This window comes from Natrix helvetica (genome assembly GCF_964273705.1).
Source record: "Natrix helvetica genome assembly, chromosome: 6".
In the NCBI taxonomy this organism is placed as follows: domain Eukaryota; kingdom Metazoa; phylum Chordata; class Lepidosauria; order Squamata; family Natricidae; genus Natrix; species Natrix helvetica.
The window spans coordinates 1,618,039-1,638,798 of record NC_138553.1 but is presented as its reverse complement, the minus strand read 5'-3'; the positions used below and the strand labels follow the sequence as shown (position 1 = coordinate 1,638,798).

The window sequence follows — 20,760 nt, the reverse complement described above, 5'->3', positions numbered from 1 at the left end:
CTCTGGAGTCCATTGAAGCTCCCGCTGGCTGCTTCAGTGACCCCATCCAGCCACCTCACCCTCTGCCGTCCTTTTCTTCTTCTTTTGTCCGCAATCTTTCCCAGCGCTGGGCTCGTCTCCAGGGGGTCCTTCCTCCTTCTGATTGGGGGGCCAAAGCATTCAGTCTACAGAGGGGAGGGGTGTCTCCAAACAGGGCCACTTTAAAGACTTCTAAGCTGTCTGAGGGATTCTGGGAATTGAATTCCACAAGTCTTAAAGTGGCCAGGTTTGGAGACACCCCCCCCCCTTCTGTAGACTAACCCTTGGCTCATGGTTTGCGGGGTGCGTCAGGACGCTGGGGCAGAATGGCTCCAGATTGTGTTTGTGTTTCCACAACCAAAGGGTCAAGGACAATGCACAACGGCTACTTGCTGCGATGGAAGAACCGCAGAGAACTCAGCTAAGAGCTGAGCCGGTTAAGAGCGCCAGTGGTCAGAAAAGCAAGGTAGGTGAACTCTTCCTTCAGTCGCTGAATGGGGCACGGACCGCTTGAAGACTCCATAAAATGGGTGCAAAAGAAATCAAGGTGATGCCATTGAAGCTATGGGCAGCGTTGAGTCCGCCAAGGTGGGCGCCACCTTGACTTTTTTGACCCTATTTGGGCAGACCCCTAAAGGAGGCTGATCGGTTGATTGAACGTTCGAACCCTGGCTCATGCCAGGGGTCAAAAGAAAATGGTGGGTTTCCAAATGCCAAATGTCCGCCTGGCACAGCAATCTGGCCAAATGGTCGGAGCAGTGGGACACCCCTGGACGCTGCAGCCTCCCCCCACCTTCCTAGGAGAACTGGAGGGGGTCCCTGAGCTGCCCCGCTGAGGACCCTCCCAAGCCTCTCATGTGTCTGCCCAGCAATCCCCCCTTTTGCCCCACATGGGAAACCCCCCCCCAAGCATCGACCAGAGACCCAAACTTGGCAAAGAACGGCTTCTTGTCCGGCCTGCCCAGCCGTGGCCTAATCTGCCACATCCACAATGAGAGGAGCCACGTAGTCGGAGTGGCGGATCCCGAAGGTCAAGCCACGGAACGGATTGTGCTGTGGGATTTGGGGAGGGGAGGGGGGAAAGAGGAGAGGGGAGAAAGGAAGGCAGCGTTATTCTTGGGGGAGGGGGAAGAGAAGGTGAGGGGGGGCAGGAAGCAGCCCTTCCCCCCCCAGCCTCGCAGAAGAGGTCGGCTTGAAGTTGGCAAAATTAGGGGAGGGGGGTTGGGGGACCGTCAGGAGTTATGACCATGAGGTCTCCATTGTGGTGGTAACTTGAGGACTCCCTGCATTTCTAAGGAAGGAGATGATTAAGCAGGTGGTTGACCTGCTTTGCGACCGTCCTGAGTTACAACCACAAGAGGAAGACTCTGTTATGGTCGTAACTCGAGGACTCCCTGTATTATAAGGAAATGAGATGGTCGACCTGATTTACGACTGTCGTGAGTTACGACTATGAGGGGAAGACTGTACTGGGGTTGTAATACGAGGACACTCTGCATTGGCAGAGGGGAAGGAAGGAGGTGTTCAAAATTAAGCAGGTAGATGACCCACTTTGTGACGGTCATGAGTTATGCCCTTGAGGGGCAGGCTCCATCATGATCGTAACTCGAGGACTTTGGGCCCAGGCCAAGGAAGCCAACGGCCCAAAGGAAGGACTGAGTCGGGCAGCGGCTCCCCCTCCCCCTGCGTCCCTTGAGGCCTCAGTTGCAGAAGCCCCTCCCTCCTCCTCCTCGCAGACCCTCACCTTCTCCGGGCTGTAGGCCCCGGGCCCCGGGATGACGGTCGTGTCCCCTGGAAGCATATTCCGCGCGATGATGCTGTAATGCGGGGGGCGGTTCTTGTAGACGCTGGTCTCCACCACGCGATAATTGCAAGGCCCCGGAGTCTGCGGGGGGGGGGCGGAGGGGGACGGTCAAGCATCACAAACCACCTGCCCCCCCACAAGGGCCCCCACCCACCCTCCCCATCCAGAATTGGGGCAGCCTGCACAGTAAGGAAGGAGGGGGGGTAGCTTTGCCCATGGAACCCATTTATTCCATGAGCTGCTGGGGGCTCCCAGTTTCTTCCTGGATACCATTCAATAGGATAGAGCTGAAAGGGACCTTGGAGGTCTTCTAGTCCAACCCCCTGCTCAAGTAGGAAACTGGGACAGGAATAGAAATGGAAATAAGAGTAGAGCAGAATAGAATAAGGAAGTAAGGTTAGAATAGAATTAAGAAGAAAAGAGAAGATAGTGTATATATAGAATTTAGAATAGAGCTTATGCCATGTAGAAGAGAAGAGAAGGAAGGAGAGACGGGAGGAATGGAAGAAGAGAAGAGGAGAGGAGAAGAGAAGAGAGGTGAGGGGTCCCCCTACCCGGCTGAGGTCCTCGTAGAAGCTGCCGACGGCGCTGCGTCCAAACATGGAGTAATTGGGGGCTGAGCTCTTGCCGATCACCCGGGGGCCCAGCATTGGAGGGAGGCCGTAGGCGGCTGGCCCTGGAGGGCGAGGAAGGGGGCAGTCAGGGTTTGGGGAGGGGGTGGGGGGGGCGGAGGGGCTTTGCTTGGCGGGAGAAAGCAATATAAAGTGACACAACAACCCAAAGTAACGCGGGGCAGAAGAAATGCAAGACAGCCAAGCAACAGGAAGCAAAGAAACACCATTCAGTGCAAGCAAAACCTCCCAGCCAATGCAGAGCAGACAAAGCAATGCAACAAAGCAACGCAACAAAGCAACACATCTCACCCGGCGTCTGTTCGTTCTGGAAGTCCTTTGTCCGTGAAGCCATTGAGTAATTTGGGGGACACGGATAAGCCAACTTCCCGGCTTTCTCCGGAGAATAGCGACCTGCGGACGAAAGGAAAGGTGGAATCCCCTTTGGTCTAAGAAGCGGGCTCAGCTCAGGGGGTCATCGGGGGACAGGGGGCTGAAAAACCCACAGCCCCTCCCCAAATAGAGCAGAACACAGGTAGTCCTCAAGTTACGACCATGATCGAGCCCAACATTTAGGCTGCTAAGGGAAACATTCATTAGTTTGTCCCATTTTACGACTTTTCTTGCCACGTTGGCGAAGTGAATCACTGCGGTTGTTCAGTTAGTAATCCGGTCATTAAGTGAATCCACTTTCCCCAGGGACTTGGCTCACCGGAAGTTCGCAAAAGGGGATCACGTGACCCCCGGGACACTACCACCGTCGTAAATGTGAATCAGTCATCAAGTCATCCGAATGTCAATCACGTGACCTTGGGGATGCTGCAATGGTCATAAGTGTGAACCACGGTCATAACTGTTTTTACTGCTGTTGTAACTTTGAACGGACACTAAGCGAATGGGGGTAAGGTGATGTAGGATGTTTTGGGCACCCCGGTCCCGACACTGACCTGGCCCCGGTGTCCGAAAGGTCACCCCGTCCTTGGGGCGCCCGTAGATGGAGTAGGCGGGGCTGCCGTCCTTGCCTCTCATGGTCATGTTGGTGGGGACCATGTAGCCCGGGCCGGGAGAGCAGCTCTCCAGCATCTGGAAACGCCGGCTGCCCATGCTGTAGGCCGGGGCGCGGCATCGAGAGGGGTCATGCTGATGGTAACCTGTACGGAGGAAGAGGAGGAGAGCGCCGGTGAACAGGACCTACGGCAGGGAAGAAGCGCCCCCTGGCTGGGCTCCTGCAGCCCTCCAGCCCACCCCCTCACCCACCCACCCCTGCCTCCATGCTAAGGAAGGGCGTGGGGTCTCCTGGCCTGCTCAACACCCGTTGGGTCTCACCAGGGTCCATAGGATGGCTCAAGGGGTGGCTTGTCCCAAGTGGGCGGAAGAAGAGACGTGACATGACCCAACTAGGGAACGTCATCAGTGCTAGAAGGGAAGGAGGTTTGTGGAGAGGAGGAGGAGGAGGAGGAGGAGGAGGAGGAGGAGGAGGAGGAGGAGGAGGAGGAGGAGGAGGAGGTGGTGGAGGAGGAGGAGGAGGAGGAGGAGGAAGGGTGTCCTTGGTGCTCTCTGAGTTGGAGTGTTTTCTTGCAGATGTTTCATGACCCAACTAGGGAACACCATCAGTGCACCATCCACAGAAGAAGATAAAAGCCGTCTCGGCTTGGTGGGGGGGGGGGGGGGAGAAATGTCCAATCTGCATATTAATTGGGTATTCTTTTGCGCCACTGAGCATCAAAATGTTCCCTGGCAGGAAGCTGGATTTAAAAAAAGCATACTCCCATCTAAAGCTTATGGTCAGATTCACTCATTCATTCACTCATTCATTCATTCACTCATTCTGAATACAGAATAAAGGAATTGGAAGGGATCTTGGAAGTCTTCTATCCAATCCCCTCTTTCTTCTTTCTTTCTTTCTTTCTTTCTTTCTTTCTTTCTTTCTTTCTTTCTTTCTTCTTTCTTTCTTTCTCTTTCTTTCTTTCTTTCTTTTTCTTTCTTCCCTCTCCTTCCTTCCTTCATCCCTCCCCCTTTCCTTGTTCTTTCTTTTTCTTTCTTTCTTTTTTCTTTATTTCTTCCCTCTCCCTTCCTTCCTTCCCCCTTCCCCCTTCCCTCTTTCTTTCTTTTGTTCTTTTTCTTTCTTTATTTCTTCCCTCTCCCTTCTTCCCACCCTCCCCATTCTCTCTCTCTCTCTTTCTTTCTCTTTCTTTCTTTCTTTCTTTCTTTCTTTCTTTCTTTCTTTCTTTCTTTCTTTCTTTCTTTCTGTCTTTCTTTTTCTTTCTCATCCCACCTTAATTATTTTTTTAGAAATCAGGATTAAAAGGAGAGCCCCGAGTGTCTTTTGCCTGCAGAAGGCTGATGCTCACCCACATTAGTCGGGAGTCCATACTTGGGCCCGGGGCTGCTGTAGAGGGCAGCGATTGGTCCCCGCGGCCGGTGGGGTCTCCATGTTCCTACCCAGAGGTCTGTGGACATCTCCGCTGGGTGGCGCTAACTCTTCAGTAGACCTGCAGGAGGAGGAAGAGGGGAGGATGTTGATCCAATGCTCTCCTGCAAGGCTGTGTCCGATCCATCATCCCCAGCCGGGCCTCACCAGGGAGAGGGTTACTGTTAAGGATTCCTCTTTCCCTTGGCCAGGGAGGGAGGGAGGAGCAGGAGGGAGGAATTAATCAATTAATTAAAAGAGCCTATTGGGACACGGTGGCTCAGTGTCTACAATCCTGAGCTTGTCGATCAGAAAGGTTGGCAGTTCAGTGGTTTAAATCCCTGGCGCCGCGTAACGGAGTGAGCTCCCGTGACTTGCCCCAGCTTTTGCCAACCGAGCAGTTCGAAAGCACGTAAAGAATGCAAGTAGAAAAATAGGAACCACCTTTGGTGGGAAGGGAACCGTTAATCCTTTGACAGACAGTTGGAGTAGCAGAAGGCAAAGTCTACAAAGGCTTGGTCCAGACTAGTCTTTCTCCACCTGGGCCCCTTTAAGATGTCTGGACTTCAACTCCCAGAATTGGGTGGCCGAGACAGCATCAAATGTCCACCCCCCCCTGCGCATGGAGGAGATTTCAGCTCAGTTGCCCTCTGCTAGCCCAGCCTACCTCACAGGGCTGTTGAGATGAGCAGCGAGGGAAGGGATCAACTAAGGAATCCTATCCCCAACTGAAAGGGACCAGTGAAAGTCATAAATCCTTCCACAGGGCATTTATTATTTTCATGTGCTGGTCATTTGGGGGTTAGGACAGAAACACCCCGAAATTCAGCCCTCTCCCCACCTGGATGGGGTCCGCTTTGCGGGGTGGAAGGAAAAGCGGGGAGACCCTGGGCAGTCGCTGTCTGCCAGCCCCCCCTCGTGATGTGGCATGGGGGAAACCCCTATTGAGGGGATCCCCGTGGGGAAGGAGAGGGGGGGGTGTCTGCTGGATGGGGAAGGGAGCGGGGGAGTCCGCAGCCCAGCCCAGATGGGGGAAGAGATCTTAATTGGGATCTGGTAGTCGGAGCAGGTTCCCTGGGGGGGGGGGGAGTCCAGCCGCCCTTCCCCGGCTGGAAGGTCCAGCTCCGGCAGCGACTGACAGGGGGCTCGGCAAGATAATCAGTTGTGGGGTGCAGGGGAACCTCCCCCCCCCATCTTTGGACTCCCCGGCCCCCGAGCGCAGACCAAGCTTCCCCCGAAATGGGGCGGGGGTCGTGAGAGCCAGGCAGGGGCAGAGCGGGCTGTGCGAAGGAGGTCGGGGGGGGGTGAAGAGGAGCCGGGGATCCCCCCTCGATCCCTCGCCGAATGGGGGGGGGGCACCCACCTGGAGGCGGACCGCAGAGAGACCAGGCGGAAGGCGCCCGCGGGAACAGCACAGCACTGAGCCGGGCAGCGAGACGGCCGCCTCCTGCCCCCCCCTCCGCTCCGGCCCCCATTGTGTACAGGGTTGCCCGGCAACTGGCCCCACCCGCCGCCTCCTCTCGGCCCCTCCCCTCCGTTCCCTGGCGGATGCCTCCTCCCCTCCCCCCTCCTTAGCCCCTTCCCTTGCGCGGCCCCTCCCGGGCAGCCTGCAGAGCCCCCCTCCCCGGGAGGCTGGGCGGAAAGGCACTCTGCACACGCCCAGAGGGCGCCCTCTCTCCCTCTCCTTTACAGCGGGGCGCTCCAACAATGCAACGTGAAGCCTTGAGGACGTCCAGCAGCGGCCTTCAAGCGGCCAAGGGGCTTTCAGGACCAACGGGCGGAGAGCGCCGGAGGGTCGCTCAGGGCAGCCGGGGACCCGCTGCGGTGCCCAACCGGCTCTGGGGGGTCCCCGCCCTCCCTGCTCCCCCCGCCCTCCCTGCTCCCCCCTCCCGCAAGGTTGGGGCGCCCCGGAGACCCTCCGCCGAGCCCCGTCTGCATCCTGGGGGGGGGGGGCGAAGGATGGGCGCCTCTCGGACAAGGCTTGGGGGAAAATCCGTCTGCGGCCCCTCCGAGCTTTGGCTGGAGCGGGGCTGCCCGCAGAGCGGTCAAAGAAGTCAAGATGGCACCTAAGAGCAGAACAACACCAAACCCTCCCTGCTGGGTGGGACCTCTCCCGAAAAGCTGAGCTGGGCTTCAGGGCGACTTTCCCCGCCCGCTTAGTTGCGATCCTAGCTGGAGGATCTGAAGGAGGCGAAGGGGGGGAGGGCTAGTTGGGACTCCAATGGGAGACCCCGAATTGCCCAGTCCCCCAAGCCATTGGGAGTGGAGCGCCATGCAAAGGAGACTGGATGGGTTGGTGGGTTGGTTGGTTGGGTACCCTGAAGTTTGGGTCGCTTGTTAGTGACCACCCAGAGGCCTCTCCAGGAAGGCCACAAAACGGACCTCCTTTTGGAAAGGCCGTTTGCACGGACAGGTCCTGGATTGTAAAGCAGCATGCTGGCTGGGGAATTCTGGGAGTTTGAGTCCACCCATCTCTTCCTTCCTTCCTTCTTCTCATTCTCATCTGCCTGCCTGCCTGCTTTCTCCCTCCCTCCCTCCTCCCTCCCTCTTTTTCTTTCTTTCTTTTTCTATCTCTCCCTCCTTCCTTCCCTCCTTCCTTCTTCCCATCCTGCCTGCCTTCACTCTTCTTCCTTCTTTCTCTCTCCCCTCTTTCTTTTTTTGTCTATCCCTCCCTCCTTCCTTCCTGCCCTCTTTCTTTCTTTCTTTCTTTCTTTCTTTCTTTCTTTCTTTCTTTCTTTCTTTTTCTGTCTATCTCTCCTTCCTTTCTGCTTGCCTGCCCCCCCTCTCTTTCTTCTTTCTTTCTTTCTCTGTCTATTCCTCCTCCCTCCCTGCCTGCCTGCCTGCCTTCTCTCTCTCTCTCTCTCTTTCTTTCTTTTTTGTCTATCACTCCTCCCTTCCTCCCTGTCTGCTTCTCTCTCTTTATTACTCTTTCTTTCTTTCTCCCCTTTCCCCTCCCTCCTTCCTTCCTTCCCTCCCTCCTTCCCTCCCTCCCTCCTTCCTTCCTTCCATCCTTCCCTGCCACCTTGCAGTCCAGTTTTGAAGAGTTTAAGCCTGGTTTCTCCTCTCTCTGCTCTGATGGAGGTGAGCTGTGCACCTGACAGTCAGTTCCTTTGGCTAGGAGGTTTCCCCTTTCCCAGGGCCTGCCCCAGATCACCTGCTGAGCCACACCTGAGCCTGGGGCTGAACCCCTGATGGCTGCGGAATTCTGAGAGCTGAAGTCCGGGAGTCATACAAGGGCCACAGTTCCCCACTTCTGGCTTGCAAGAAGGACAAGTTCTTGTTGATTATTTCCATTTTCAGAATCCAGTCTTTTGTCCCTTTCTGTGCTCAGTGCCAGCCCAACCTAAGGAAACTCCATTCCATGTGGTGGTTCTATTTGTGTTCCGATTTATGTACACTTGAAATCCAATATTTTGCCTCTCAGCTGATAGGAAGGATCTTGGTTTGCGGCCCAATTACAAAGCCCAGGGTGGGGAAACAGAAGGAGGACAAACAACTCAAGTGCTGTGAAAGATCCAAAGGAGGGGCGAAGGTTTTGTTAAAATATTTGGCCACTTCACTTGCCAGTCACTCGGATTAACAACTCATCTCCCTGGACTCAAATGTTTGAGTTATCATCAAAAGCCCCATTCAGGTTATTCTGAAGTGGATTTCAAGAGCAAATATTTGGCACAAGAATCCCTCTGAATTTCTAGCCAAGATGTTTCCTCAGTTACCAATACCTAACCATACAACTCCTTAGAGATGAATAAAACACTCAGGAGCAAACTTGTAGCTAAAAGCAAACATTAGTCCTCAACAAAACATTTACACACACATTTACACACAAACATTCTCACACACAGAAACACGGAAACCCCGTTTGATGCAGATAAGAAAGAACAAAGCCAAAATACAGAATTAAGATACAGAATAAGAGAATAATAGCGTGGGAAAGGATCTTTGAGGTCTTCTAGACCAAGGCAATCCTAGGCTGCATTTACATAGAATTAAGAAGGGTTAATACCACTTTACAAAGCCTTGGTAAGGCCACACTGGGAATATTTGCATCCAGTTTTGGTCGCCATGATGTAAAAAAGATGTGGAGACTCTAGAAAGAGGGCAGAGAAGAGCAACAAAGAGGATTAGGGGACTGGAGGCTAAAACATATGAAGAACGGTTGCAGGAACTGGGTCTGGTTGAATGAAAAGAAGGACTAGGGGAGACAGGAGAGCAGTCTCCCAATATCTCAGCGGTTGCCACAAAGAAGAGGGAGTCAAACTATTCTCCAAAGCACCTGAGGGCAGGACAAGAAGCAATGTGTGGAAACTAATCAAGGAGAGAAGCAATTTCCTGACAGTGAGAACAATTAATCAGAGGAACAGAAGTTGCCTCCAGATGTTGTGAATGCCCCAACACTGGAAGTCTTTAAGAAGATGTTGGATAGCTATTTGTCTGAAACAGTATAGGGTTTCCTGCCTAGGCAGGGGGTTGGACTAGAAGACCTCCAAGGTCCCTTCCAACTCTGCTGTTGTATTGTATTGTATATTATCAAACATGGAACTTATTTTATCGGTTGGAGTGGTGGAGATTAAGAATGGAAATTGTATTGCTAAGCAAATTAAATACTCAGATAACACGATATTTATTAAGCACTAAGAAATGTAATTAACAGAAAATTAATAAAATTTATATTTAAAAAAATCTTTAAAACTCTTAAGGCATAAGAAACTGGAAGGCACAAAAATATAAGTAATCTTCAATTTACAACCATTCATTCAGTGACTGTTTGAAGTTAACAACGGCACTGGAAAAAGTGACTTATGACCATTTCTCACACTTATGACCATTGCAGCATCTCCGGGATCACGTGACCAGAATTCGGACGTTTGGCCACTGACTCCTATTTATGACTGCTTCAATGTCCTGGGGTCACGTGACCCCCATTGGCAACCTTCGGTCAAGGAAAGTCAACATCCTAGCTGAACAACAGCTGTGGCAAGAAAGACAGGCCATAAAAATGTGGCAAAACTCACGAAACCAACGTCTCGCTTAGCAGCAGTAGTTTTGGGCTCAATGGTGGTCGTAATTCAAGGACTACCTGTTTTGGCCACTATCTGGTGACTTAAGACTGGCCAGGTCTATCTTCACTTGGCCTTTTGGAGACCAAGAGTTGTACAATGTCCACCCAACCGACGAGAAGATGAGTTCTGCAGGTTTCTCCAGTGGAGGCCAGCAAAGGTGCGCATAGTAAATCCTTTATAACAGATTAACGGAGTTGGAAGGGACCTTATAGGTCATCTAGACCAACCCCCAAGGTGTTTCAGGAGGTGGACCTGTGACGCCCTGAATGAGGAATATCCTTTGGGGCAGGGATGGTGTTAAAAAAAGGGACCAAGATGGTGACCAGAGCTGCCCCATTACTGTTCTGCCTCTTTCGATGCTGCCACAGCCACCATTTTGACTTTTTTGACTGCTCCTGAAGACACCCTTGTGAGTCCAGGGGTTTTCCCTGGGAACTGGCTGATGACCTCCTCTGAATCTCGGATGGAGAAAGACCATCATGGATCAGATGAGGGACCAGGTTTGGGCTCAATAAATGCAACTATATCTCACCAATGAAGGCGAATCTACACGTCCCAAGATAATTCTGCAGGATCAATCAGGGTCGGTCACTGGGAACAGAAGCTTTAGTTCAGGGGTGTCCAAACTTGGGAACTTTAAGACTTGTGGACTTCAACTCCCAGAATTCCCCAGCCAGCAGAGCTGAAGGAGTTGAAGTCCACAAGTCTTAAAGTTCCCAAGTTTGGACACCCCTGCTTTAGTTTAAAGTTTTAGGCCAGAGTCTAGGCTAGACCATATCCCTCCAGGTCAGGTCCTCTGATTTCTTCTCTTTTTCCTTGAGAGGAAAAATGGGGTTTTCCCCCCCCTGGACAAGGTGACCGATACGGAGACACGGAAGAGAATATTTCTAACCCAGCCATAAAAACGTCTTCTCCCCAAAAGAAAGGTTGTCTCAAAAGGGCCAAAAGTGTAAAGAAAATGGAATGATTGTTTAAGTTCGGCCTTGTCAGAAATCTGGCAGCTGTGGTTTTCTAAATCCCACCCAGAATGGGATTTCTTTTGTTTCCCCCTGAGAATTATTTCCTGGATGCTTTTCTCGGGTGGCTGGGACAAAATCTCAAATTTCTCTTTGCCCTGGGTGTGATCGCTCGTGGGATCAGCAGAATTGCTATAAATAGCCTAGGGGCCAGGCAGGTCGCACAGTCTTCAGAAAGGACAGAAGACAGGCGGTCATCTAGCAGGAGAAAGCGGAGGTGAGAATGTCTGTCTTGCCTCTCCATCGTCCTGCGGTTGCGTCTTCTGCCTTTCTTGAAGTTGAAGGAAAGATGGAAGGAGAAGGAGGAGAAAGAGGGGAAGGAAGAAAGGAGAAGGGAAGAGGGAGGGAGGGGGAAAAGGAGAAGGCAAAAGGAAAGGAGAGGAAGGAAGGGGAGAGAGTGGGGGGAAAGAAAGAAAGAAAAACGAAGAAGAGAAAAGAGAAAAGAAGGGAGAGACGGAGGAAGAGGCAAGGAGGGGAAAGTCATTAAATCCCCACATTAGGAGCTCCCTCACAACCATTTTAGGATCAACCACAACCGCCCAACATGGAGTTTTGCTCTAAGGTTGTGGTGGGGCGAGGGGGCTGAAGGGCAACTGAGACCTTCTGCTGCCCATCCTTGGTTCTCCATGTCCAGCCCCACCTGAGGGGGTCCTTATGCTCCCCCTCTTCCACCCTCTGTTGGGAGATCTTCTGGGACCATCTCACTTCTTTTCAGAGACGAAGAGGATGGGACACCAAACCTCCTGGGCATTCTGCCTCTTGGCCTGCCTGACTTTGACCTCCTGGGCGGAAGGTGAGTGCCACCTGCCAGAAGAGCCGGTTGAGCCAGTCCCACCGTTGAGCCAGCCCAGTGGACCCACAGGGGGGCAAGATCAGGAGTTGGGGCACAGTTGGAAGAAGCTGGGAGACGGGGCCCCATCTACCTGCCCTCTTCCTGCAAAGCTTGGTTGCCCCCTCCGTGTCCTCTGAAGGAGGCCCAGGCAATGCCATCTGGGGGCAAAGCTTCAAGTGCCCTTACCCCTTTAGCTTGGGCACCAGGGGAGATGCATGCAGCTCTGGCAGCTGCAAAAATACCTCTCTGGCTGTGTGGCACAGGTGTGGATGGAGTGGAACTGGGCTCCATGAGGTCTAAAGTGGGAGGGATTGGGGGGGATGCCCTCCTTGTTTCCAAGACAGTTGTTCTAAAGATGGCTCTATGTCTCTTTCAGGTTCCCCAAGGGGTCGAGCCAGGTGTCCTGAAGAGGCCGTTTATTATCGACAGCAATGCTATCAACCAGTTGAGTTGCCCCTCACCTGGGATGCGGCAGAGGTCAGTGTGATCGATAGACAAGGGTTTGTCAGCCCTGTCAGGGAGACCAGAATGGCCCTTAACTGAGATTGGCTCTCTTAGCAGAATCTTGCAAGGATCCTTAGGCTCATTCCCCCCCCCCCCCCCCCCCCCCCCCCCCCCCCCCCCCGGTTATACTTCAGTGAATTAGGAAGAGGTATCCGTCTGAACTGTTTCCAATCATCATCGTATTTCTCAGGGGTTTTGGGCTCGGTGCTCTTGCATGTTTCAGTCAAGGTCGTGGTCAGTCGTGGTTTGGTGGGCATGGTGTGGCTTGGTGAGTGTGGTTTGGTGGGCGTGGCAGGGGAAGGGTACTGCAAAATCCCCATTCCCTCCTGATCAGCTGGGACTCGGGAGGCAGAGGATAGATGGGGGCGGGGTCAGCCAGAGGTGGCATTTGCCGGTTCTCCAAACTACTCAAAATTTCCACTAGTGGTTTCTCCAGAACCGGTCAGAACCTGCTGGATTTCACCCCTTCCTTACTCTACAGGTTTTGGAGAATCTCCAACTCACCCCCTGAGTTCACTAAAACCCGTGTTGTAAAGAGAGCAGAGTTGAACAAGAGTTTAATCTAAAAGATCTCCCCAGACATAAGAGGGCTGGCATAGACTTGGGAGTCTTCAGCTACTGCCCAGTGGGCATTAACCCACCCAGCTTGCTTTTCAAAGACTGGCTGGCATATATTGGACTGTGTATTGTATTTTGTATTTTTGTAGTACATATTTTATTTGCACAGTTTTATCTCTTTGGACTCCAAGGTCCCTTCCAACTCTTCTCTTATTCTGCTTCTCTGTTATTCTGCTATTCTGTCATTCTACTATTCTCTTATTCCATTACTCTCTTATTCTGCCATTCTTCCCCTTCACGTCTGCAGATTGAGTGCCAACACCTGAGGAATGGAGGCCACCTGGCCACTTTTCGGACTGCTGCCGAGGAAAAAATTGCCTCCTCCCACATCAGGCGCTCCAGCACCACCACAGATGCCTGGATTGGGATGCATGCTGTGCGAACACCCAGGGTAGGCCTGCCTTTGGTCTCTGACCCCTCTGAGATGGCTTCATCTCACAGACCACCAGGTACTCCAGCCACAGGTTCCTCTTTCCTCCCAGTCCTCTGTGGAAAGCCACAGAAAGGGGTTTTATGGCTTTGGGATCAGCTCTGTGCCAGTGGAGAGTGTGGGCAGCCCCCAAGACCAATATCTGGGGACAGCCCTGACTGGGGAGGAGGACATTCCTTGATGGGAAGAGAATCCACAATCTAGTTAAGAGATCCTTCTTAGGAGCTTAAGATCTCCAGGTGGGAAGAAGAGACCTTTCCACAGTCAGATTCCACTTTTTATTGGTTTATTTGTTAATCAGTTTTTAGCCACCCATTTCACCTTAGGTAATAGAAGAACAGAGTAGGAAGGGACCTTGGAGGTCTTCTAGTCCAACCCCGAGCTCAAGGAGGAGACCCTATAGCATTCTGAACAAATATTTGCCCAACCTCTTCTTGAAAACTTCCAGGGATGGAGCTCACACAACTTCAGGAGGCTCCTTTCTGCCACCTTATTGCACGAAGTCCTCACGACCTCAATGTGTGTGAGACATTGTAGAGAAGAGGAAAAAAAAGGCTCCACAATGTTCCCTTAACAAATTGTCTGATTCTCAAAACTTATTTCCTCACCTGCCACCAAACAAAGAAGCCTATGGGACAGTTGGTGATTCCAGACACCTGAAGGGCAAATAGGGCTAAATAAATACTTTACTTCCTGAATGTTCTTTTCCCACCTCAATAGAAGCTCATCTGGGAATGGACGGATGGAACCACCTACCCTCCAGGAAGCCTCCTCTGGGACAGCAGAGCCCCCAGCACCAGCCTCTCCACCGCTGAATGCATCTCCGTCACCAACATCCATATTCCAGGAAGTGAGTCTCAGTCCCTCTTCCACAAAAGGGGTGGAGGGAGGGGGGGAGATGCCCTTTCCTTACAAGGACCTCAAGAGGTCCCCCTCGGAGGTCTTCCTGCCTCCTTCCTCTTGCCCTCCCTCCCTCTTGTCTTTTCTTCCTTCCCCTCTCTCCCATTCCTCCCTCCCTCCTTCCAGCCCCTCTCCAGACTCTGCCCTCTCCCGTCTTCCTTCCTTCTTCCCCTCACTCCCTTTTCTTCTTCCTCTTTCTTCATTTCTCGTTCCCTCCTTCCCTTCTCCCTCTCCCACCATTTTTTTTGCCATCCCTCCCCATCTTTTCTTTCTACCCATCCCTCTTTCCTTCTTTCCTTCCCTGCCTTCCTTCCTTTCTCCTTTCTCCCCCTTCCTTCCTTCCTTCCTTCCTTCCTTCCTTCCTTCCTCTTGCCCTCCCTCCCCCTTGTCTTTTCTTTCTTCCCCTCTGTCCCTTCCTTCCATTCTCCCTCCCAGCCCCTCTCCCTCTTCTGCCCTCTCCCATCTTCCCTCCTTCCCTCCTCCCCCTCCCTCCATCATCTTCCCTCTCTTCCTTTCTCCTTCCCTCCCACCCTCCTCCCCCTCTCCCCATTTCTTTCTCCATCCCTTCCCCTTCTTTTCCTCCTACCCTTCCCTCCCTCTTCTTTCCTTCTCTGCCTGCCTGCCTTCTTTCCTTGCTGTTTCCCTCGCCCTCCTTTTCTTCCTATCCCTCCCTCACTTCCTCCCTTAGTGGCATCCTTCAATCAACTAAAATGATGACTTTCTTCATCCCGAGTCTAAAAGCTTTCTGGTTCTTCTCCCCTCCAGATTCAGCCAGGTGGATCCAGCGTACCTGTGCCACTGCCTTGCCCTTCATCTGCAAGTACAGAGCTTCCTTCTAGGTCTAACCGCCTGTGGAGGAGACGAGCAGACGGCTTCTTCCCCATTGGGGAGCATCATTTCATTTCATGTATTCATAATCATGTTATATACTTATATCTCTTATCTAATTCATTCTTGATGAGAAAAAAAGAATAAAACAAGCAAACAAATAAACGAATCTAAGGTAGCTTCTGCAACACCCCAATTCCACGCGAGATCAACCTCCTGGCCCTCCTTGACCGTCTTCCTCCCAGTAGGACAACCAACCTCACTTCCTGCTGTGTCCTGGGGCAAAGTTGGACCCCCTCCTGTGGGTCTTGCTAATTGTTGAGGGTTGCCAAACTCAATGCTTCCAAGATGTTGATAGCTGTGCTTCTATTCTATTGTCGGCTGCCCAGAGAGTCCCCTGGGACACTGGGCTGCATGTAAATGGAAGAAATAAATATATAGCAATCTTGGGTTTCCCGAACTAAAGTCGAAAAGGTCCTTTCTCTTTTGGCCAGGGTAGATTGGTTTGGCCCTTATTGGGCTGCCGAGAGAACAGATGTTAGCACAGCTACACACAACCTTCTCGGTAGGTCAGTGGGACCCCCAGAACTTGGTTTGCCAAGCATTTCGCAGCCATCAGTCCAAAGGCCAGGCAGAAGGAGGGTCATGAGATCTGGGGGGGGGACCAAAACTGGGGAGTCCAGGAGTCTATGGGGGTGATTGCATCAGCATGGATGAAGCAGCTCTTCTGCGAAATCCAACCAATTCCCGTGTCTATCAGGGTGGCAAGGATTCTCACCTCGAAAACTGATGGGTGGGTGGGCGTTACCTCCCATGCTTCAGTCCAATCCCCACCCCAAATTCATTTTCTGCCTGTTGCCTCTGGATAGCACAGCCTGAACTGGTTTGTATCCCCAAGTGAGCAAAGGAAGCCCATTTGGGCTGGGGGGACGAGGACGACACTGAAATAGCCAAAACGGCACCCCTCCCCCACAACAAAGACCCAGAGCCTGTGTGTGTGCGCACTCAGATGTGTATGTGTGCATGTGTATGTCTGTGTATTGTGGATATTTGCTACCCTCAGCTTGCAATGGCTTGCATGCTTTCGTATCTCTGTAGATTCAGCCGTTCACCAGCAGTTGCCCTTCTTGGGAAGCTCCATTTCAGTTCCCATGTTCCTTGGCCAGGAAGCCCCTCGTCTTTGCTATCTAGGGGTGGGTGAAATGGCTGATCTAGTGAAACCCAGGCAGAAGTTGACCGTCTGGGCATTTGGGGTTTGACCAGAACAAGCTGGGCATCTCGGAACCAAGGTCATTGGTGCAAAGTTTGTTTCTGAGCCATGGCCCTTTCAAGTGTTCTGGACTTCAACTCCCAGAATTCCCCAGTCTTAAAGTTGTCTAAGTAGAGAAATAAGCCCCTTCATAAGAGATGGCTGTCCCTTCAGCACCTTCTGAAAGCTTTGGCTCTCCTGGTGGTGCGCTTTCCCTTTTCTTTTTCTCAAGAAACCTGGCATCTTCGATCCAACCAAGGAAGATTTAGGGGTTTTCTTCCCGAAGGGCCTTTGGCATCTGCTTGGGGCCAAGAGTTTAAAGGGGGAGGGGGTGTGACGAACCTTTGAAGGGTTTTTTGCAAAACTCACAAAGGAGCAATAATTGACTCGGGATCAAGGAAGGGAGCCGCCTTTGTTCCAAAAACAGCACTGAGCAACCTTGGATCTCTTACAACCTGCATTCGGATTCGGGTTTGGCCTTGTATTAGCATAACCGTGGGGAAAGAGGAACAAAATATGCATCTGTCCAGCATTTAAGCACATTATGTGAAGACCTTTCTTCCCCCTTCGGTTAAAAGGAAACAAAAAGAAAAATCTTCAATCTTCTGATGGCAGAAACTCCCAGCTAGAAAAGTCACAATGATGGGGATAAAATCTTTGTCTCTGAAGGCAAGCAGAAGGTTGACTTCAGAATTCTGAAGGTATTTGCACTATGATCAGATACATTTTTTTTAAAAAACCATAGAATCAGGAGATTGGAAGGGGACCGTGGAGGTCATCTAGTCTAACCCCCTGCCCAAAGCAGTGCTCCTTGTATACCACCCCCAGACAAATGGCTGTTCAATCTTTTCTTGAAGATTTCCGGCGACAACTGTTTGCAAGAACTGTGGCAATGTTGCTTTTCCAAATGTCATGATATCGCGTCGATTATATATAAATAATATAATATAATATAAGGGGAAGGCTACTGCAAAATCCCCATTCCCTCCCCACCCCACTAACCTGCTTTCCAGCTCCATTCTCCTGTGCAGGGCAACAAAAGAATAGATGGGGACGGGGCCAGCCAGAGGTGGCATTTGCTGGTTCTCAGAACTACTCAAAATTTCCGCTACCGGTTCTCCAGAACCTGTCAGAATCTGCTGGATTTCACCCCTGGTCTTAATGTTTTCAAGTTTGCAATAGTGGCAAATTTGTTGTCACGTTTTGACAAATACTGGTCTAATGAGCTCTCTTATCATTCTGCAATCTTCTTGCAATGTTTATGACTTTATTTTTATCCATGTTTTCTTTGAGCTTCTTTGAACTATGAATATTGATTCACAGAGTTGTTTCTTGACCTATGACTTATGTGCCTGTATGAATCTGTAAAATGTTTCCTCCTCCTATTATTTCTTCATTTCAGTTTCACATTAATCCAGTTTATGGTAGGTTTTTTTTAAAAAAATAATCTTCAAGTATTCTAAGGACATGACCACGTTGGAGTTTCCTTCTTATCAACTTTCATTTATCAAGTTGACATTTGTTCTTTTCGTGTCCAATATTTTTAAATAGATAAACACTGTGTGTGTTTACTGTGTGTATATGTATGTGTGTATGTAGATACAGGTAATTCTGAGTGTGTGACAACTGAGTCTAAAATTTTGGTTGCTAAGCAAGACAGCTGTTAAGGGGTTTTTACTCCATTTTATGACCTTTCTCTTCCTAAGTGCATCATTGCAGTTGTTAGTCACACAGTTGTGAAATGAATCCGGCTTCTCCTGTGGACTTTCCTGGTCAGAAGGTTGCAAAAGGGACCTGGGACACTGCAATCGTCATAAATATGAGTCAGTTGCCAAGTGGCTGAATTTTGATCACATGACTAGGGGGATTCTGCAACAGTCATGTGAAAAATGGTTACTTTTTTGTTGCAACTTTGAACGGTCACTAAATGAATTGCTGTTAAATCAAGGATTATGTGTGTGTATGTGTGTTTGTCAATTTTTCTGGATTATGAAGGTAATTTTATTATATTCCATAATGGGTTAAATTTTGGACAAGATCCTAGGCAGCAATTTTGTCTTCTTCCTGCCCAGCCCTATTATTTCTGGGAGTCTGCCTGGACAATCTCTGCAGATTTTTTTTTTTAAACCAGATTTATCCCAAGAGAGAATATTTCTCACCCAGCCATAAAAACCTCTTCTCCCCAAAAGAGAGGTCGTCTCAAAAGAGCTGATGAAGGGAAAGCATAAAGAAAACAGGACGAGAGTTCAAGGCCAGCCTTATCACCAATCTGGCAGCTTTTTATAAATGGGATTTCTCTGGTTTCTCCCTGAGAATTATTTCCTGGATGCTTTCCTCAAGTGACTGGGACAAAGTCTCAAACTTCTCCTTGCCCTGAGTGCGATCGCTTGCTTGGATCAGCAGAAGTGCTGCCCCCCCCCTGCCTATAAATTGCTCAGGTGCCAGGCAGGTCGGACAGTCTTGAGGAAAGACAGAACATAGACGGTCTTCTACCAAGAGAAAGCGGAGGTGAGAATGTGGGCATCCTTTTATGCCTCTCCATCATCTTGCGGTTGGGTCTTCTGTCTTTCTTGAAGTTGAAGGAAAGATGGAAGGAGAAGCAGGAAGAGAAGGAGATGGAGGAAAGAGGAGAAGGAAGGGGAGAAAGAGGAGAAGCAGAGAGGGAGGAAGGAGAAGACAGAAGCAAAGGAGAGCGGAAGTATGGAAGGAAAGAGAAGGATAGAGGAAGAAAAGAGAAGGAGGAGGCAAAAGCAAAGGCGAGATGGAAGGAAGGAAGGAAGAAAAAGGATAGAGGAAGGAAAGAGAAGAAGAAGGAGGCAAAAGCAAAGGAGAGATGGAAGGAAGGAAGGAAGAAAAAGGATAGAGGAAGGAAAGAGAAGAAAGAGAAGACAAAAGCAAAGGAGAGGAAAAGAAGGAAGGAAGGAAGGAAGGAAGGAATAGTGTTGCTATAGTTATTAAATCCCCACATTAGGAGTTCCCTCACAACCATTTTAGGATCATCCACAACTGCCCAACATGGAGTTTCGCTCTAAGGTTGTGGTGGGGCGAGGGGGCTGAAGGGCAACTCAGACCTTCTGCTGCCCATCCTTGGTTCTCCATGTCCAGCCCCACCTGAGGGGGTCCTTATGCTCCCTCTCATCCACCTTCTGTTGGGCCTTGTGCTGGTGGCCCCCAGCCGTACGGGTCTGGATGGGAGGCAACAGACTCAGGCTCAACCCCTCCAAGACGGAGTGGCTGTGGCTACCGGCGCCCCGGTTCAACCAGTGGACCCCATTGCTGGCCATTGGGGGCGAGCAACTGGCCCCCGTGGAGCGGGCGCGCAATTTGGGTGTCCTCCTAGATGCCCGTCTGTCAATGGATGACCATGTGGCAGCCGTGGCGAGGGGGGCGTTCCACCAGGTTCGCCTGGTGCGCCAATTGCGTCCCCTATTGGACCGGGACGCCCTTCGCACAGTCACTCATGCGCTGGTGACGTCCCGTCTGGACTACCGCAACGCTCTCTACATGGGGCTCCCCTTGAGATGCACCCGAAGACTACAGCTGGTCCAGAATGTGGCCGCGTGGGCAATTATGGGGAGTACTAGGTACTCCCATATAACACCTCTCCTGCGCAAGCTGCACTGGCTACCTGTGGTTTTTCGAGTGCATTTCAAGGTGTTGATTACCATCTTTAAAGCGCTCCATGGCACAGGACCTAGTTACCTGCGGGATCGCATCCTGCCCCATACATCCCTGCGACCAATTCGCTCTCACAGAGAGGGACTCCTCCGGGTGCCGTCCACTAAGCAATGCCAGCGGGCGGCGCCCAGGAGTAGAGCCTTCTCTGTGATGGGCCCAGCCCTCTGGAATGACCTCCCCCCCGATATCAGAACCACCACTGATCTCCGCTCCTTCTGCAAGAAACTCAAGACCCACCTGTTCCAATTAGCTGGCCTGGCCCAATTATAGTTTTAATCCTCCTGGCAGTTATTTTAAATTCTGGGGTAGATTTTAATGTTGTTTTTAATTTCATCATTACTGTATAGATTTTATGTAATTGGTTTTATGGGTTTTAATGCCTCCTCTATGTAAATGTCTATGTCTATGTATATGGTGTTTGAACTTTTGATTGTACACCGCCCCGAGTCCCTTCGGGGAAAGGGAGCGGTTTATAAATTTAATAAAATCAAAAATCAAATCAAATCTTCTGGGACCATCTCACTTCTTTTCAGAGAAGAAAAGGATGGGACACCAAACCTCCTGGGCATTCTGCCTCTTGGCCTGCCTGACTCTGACCTCCTGGGCGGAAGGTGAGTGCCACCTGCCAGAAGAGCCGGTTGAGCCAGTCCCACCGTTGAGCCAGCCCAGTGGACCCACAGGGGGGCAAGATCAGGAGTTGGGGCACAGTTGGAAGAAGCTGGGAGACGGGGCCCCATCTACCTGCCCTCTTCCTGCAAAGCTTGGTTGCCCCCTCTTGTCCTCTGAAGGAGGCCCAGCC

The 20,760-nt window shown here is 51.2% G+C and overlaps 2 protein-coding genes across 2 annotated transcripts; one reads left to right on the top strand and one right to left on the bottom strand.

The window, feature by feature from the left end:
- Positions 1-932: 932 nt before the first annotated feature.
- CIMAP1B (ciliary microtubule associated protein 1B) lies at positions 933-6,300 on the bottom strand. Its single transcript, XM_081957725.1, has 7 exons — positions 6,207-6,300; positions 4,785-4,925; positions 3,381-3,584; positions 2,746-2,847; positions 2,377-2,498; positions 1,763-1,903; positions 933-1,071 (listed from the first exon to the last, which is right to left on the bottom strand). Exons 2-7 carry the CDS (start codon positions 4,891-4,893, stop codon positions 991-993), a joined length of 759 nt encoding a protein of 252 aa, XP_081813851.1. The 5' UTR covers positions 4,894-4,925; positions 6,207-6,300; the 3' UTR covers positions 933-990.
- Positions 6,301-11,119: 4,819 nt separating this feature from the next.
- LOC309394038 (lithostathine-2-like) lies at positions 11,120-15,443 on the top strand. Its single transcript, XM_081956719.1, has 6 exons — positions 11,120-11,139; positions 11,608-11,715; positions 12,131-12,231; positions 13,124-13,267; positions 14,027-14,156; positions 14,972-15,443. Exons 2-6 carry the CDS (start codon positions 11,649-11,651, stop codon positions 15,043-15,045), a joined length of 516 nt encoding a protein of 171 aa, XP_081812845.1. The 5' UTR covers positions 11,120-11,139; positions 11,608-11,648; the 3' UTR covers positions 15,046-15,443.
- Positions 15,444-20,760: the final 5,317 nt, after the last annotated feature.

Bases quoted from the DNA above. Each gene is read 5' to 3' on its own strand.
- CIMAP1B (XM_081957725.1), bottom strand. From the start codon at position 4,893: ATGTCCACAGACCTCTGGGTAGGAACATGGAGACCCCACCGGCCGCGG. The intron at 2,848-3,380 runs GTCAGTGTCGGG...TTTCGTCCGCAG, and splicing joins CTTTCGGACACCGGGGCCAG to GTCGCTATTCTCCGGAGAAA. The intron at 1,904-2,376 runs GTAGGGGGACCC...CCCCCCCCGCAG, and splicing joins TCTACGAGGACCTCAGCCGG to ACTCCGGGGCCTTGCAATTA.
- LOC309394038 (XM_081956719.1), top strand. From the start codon at position 11,649: ATGGGACACCAAACCTCCTGGGCATTCTGCCTCTTGGCCTGCCTGACT. The intron at 12,232-13,123 runs GTCAGTGTGATC...TCACGTCTGCAG, and splicing joins TCACCTGGGATGCGGCAGAG to ATTGAGTGCCAACACCTGAG. The intron at 13,268-14,026 runs GTAGGCCTGCCT...CCACCTCAATAG, and splicing joins ATGCTGTGCGAACACCCAGG to AAGCTCATCTGGGAATGGAC.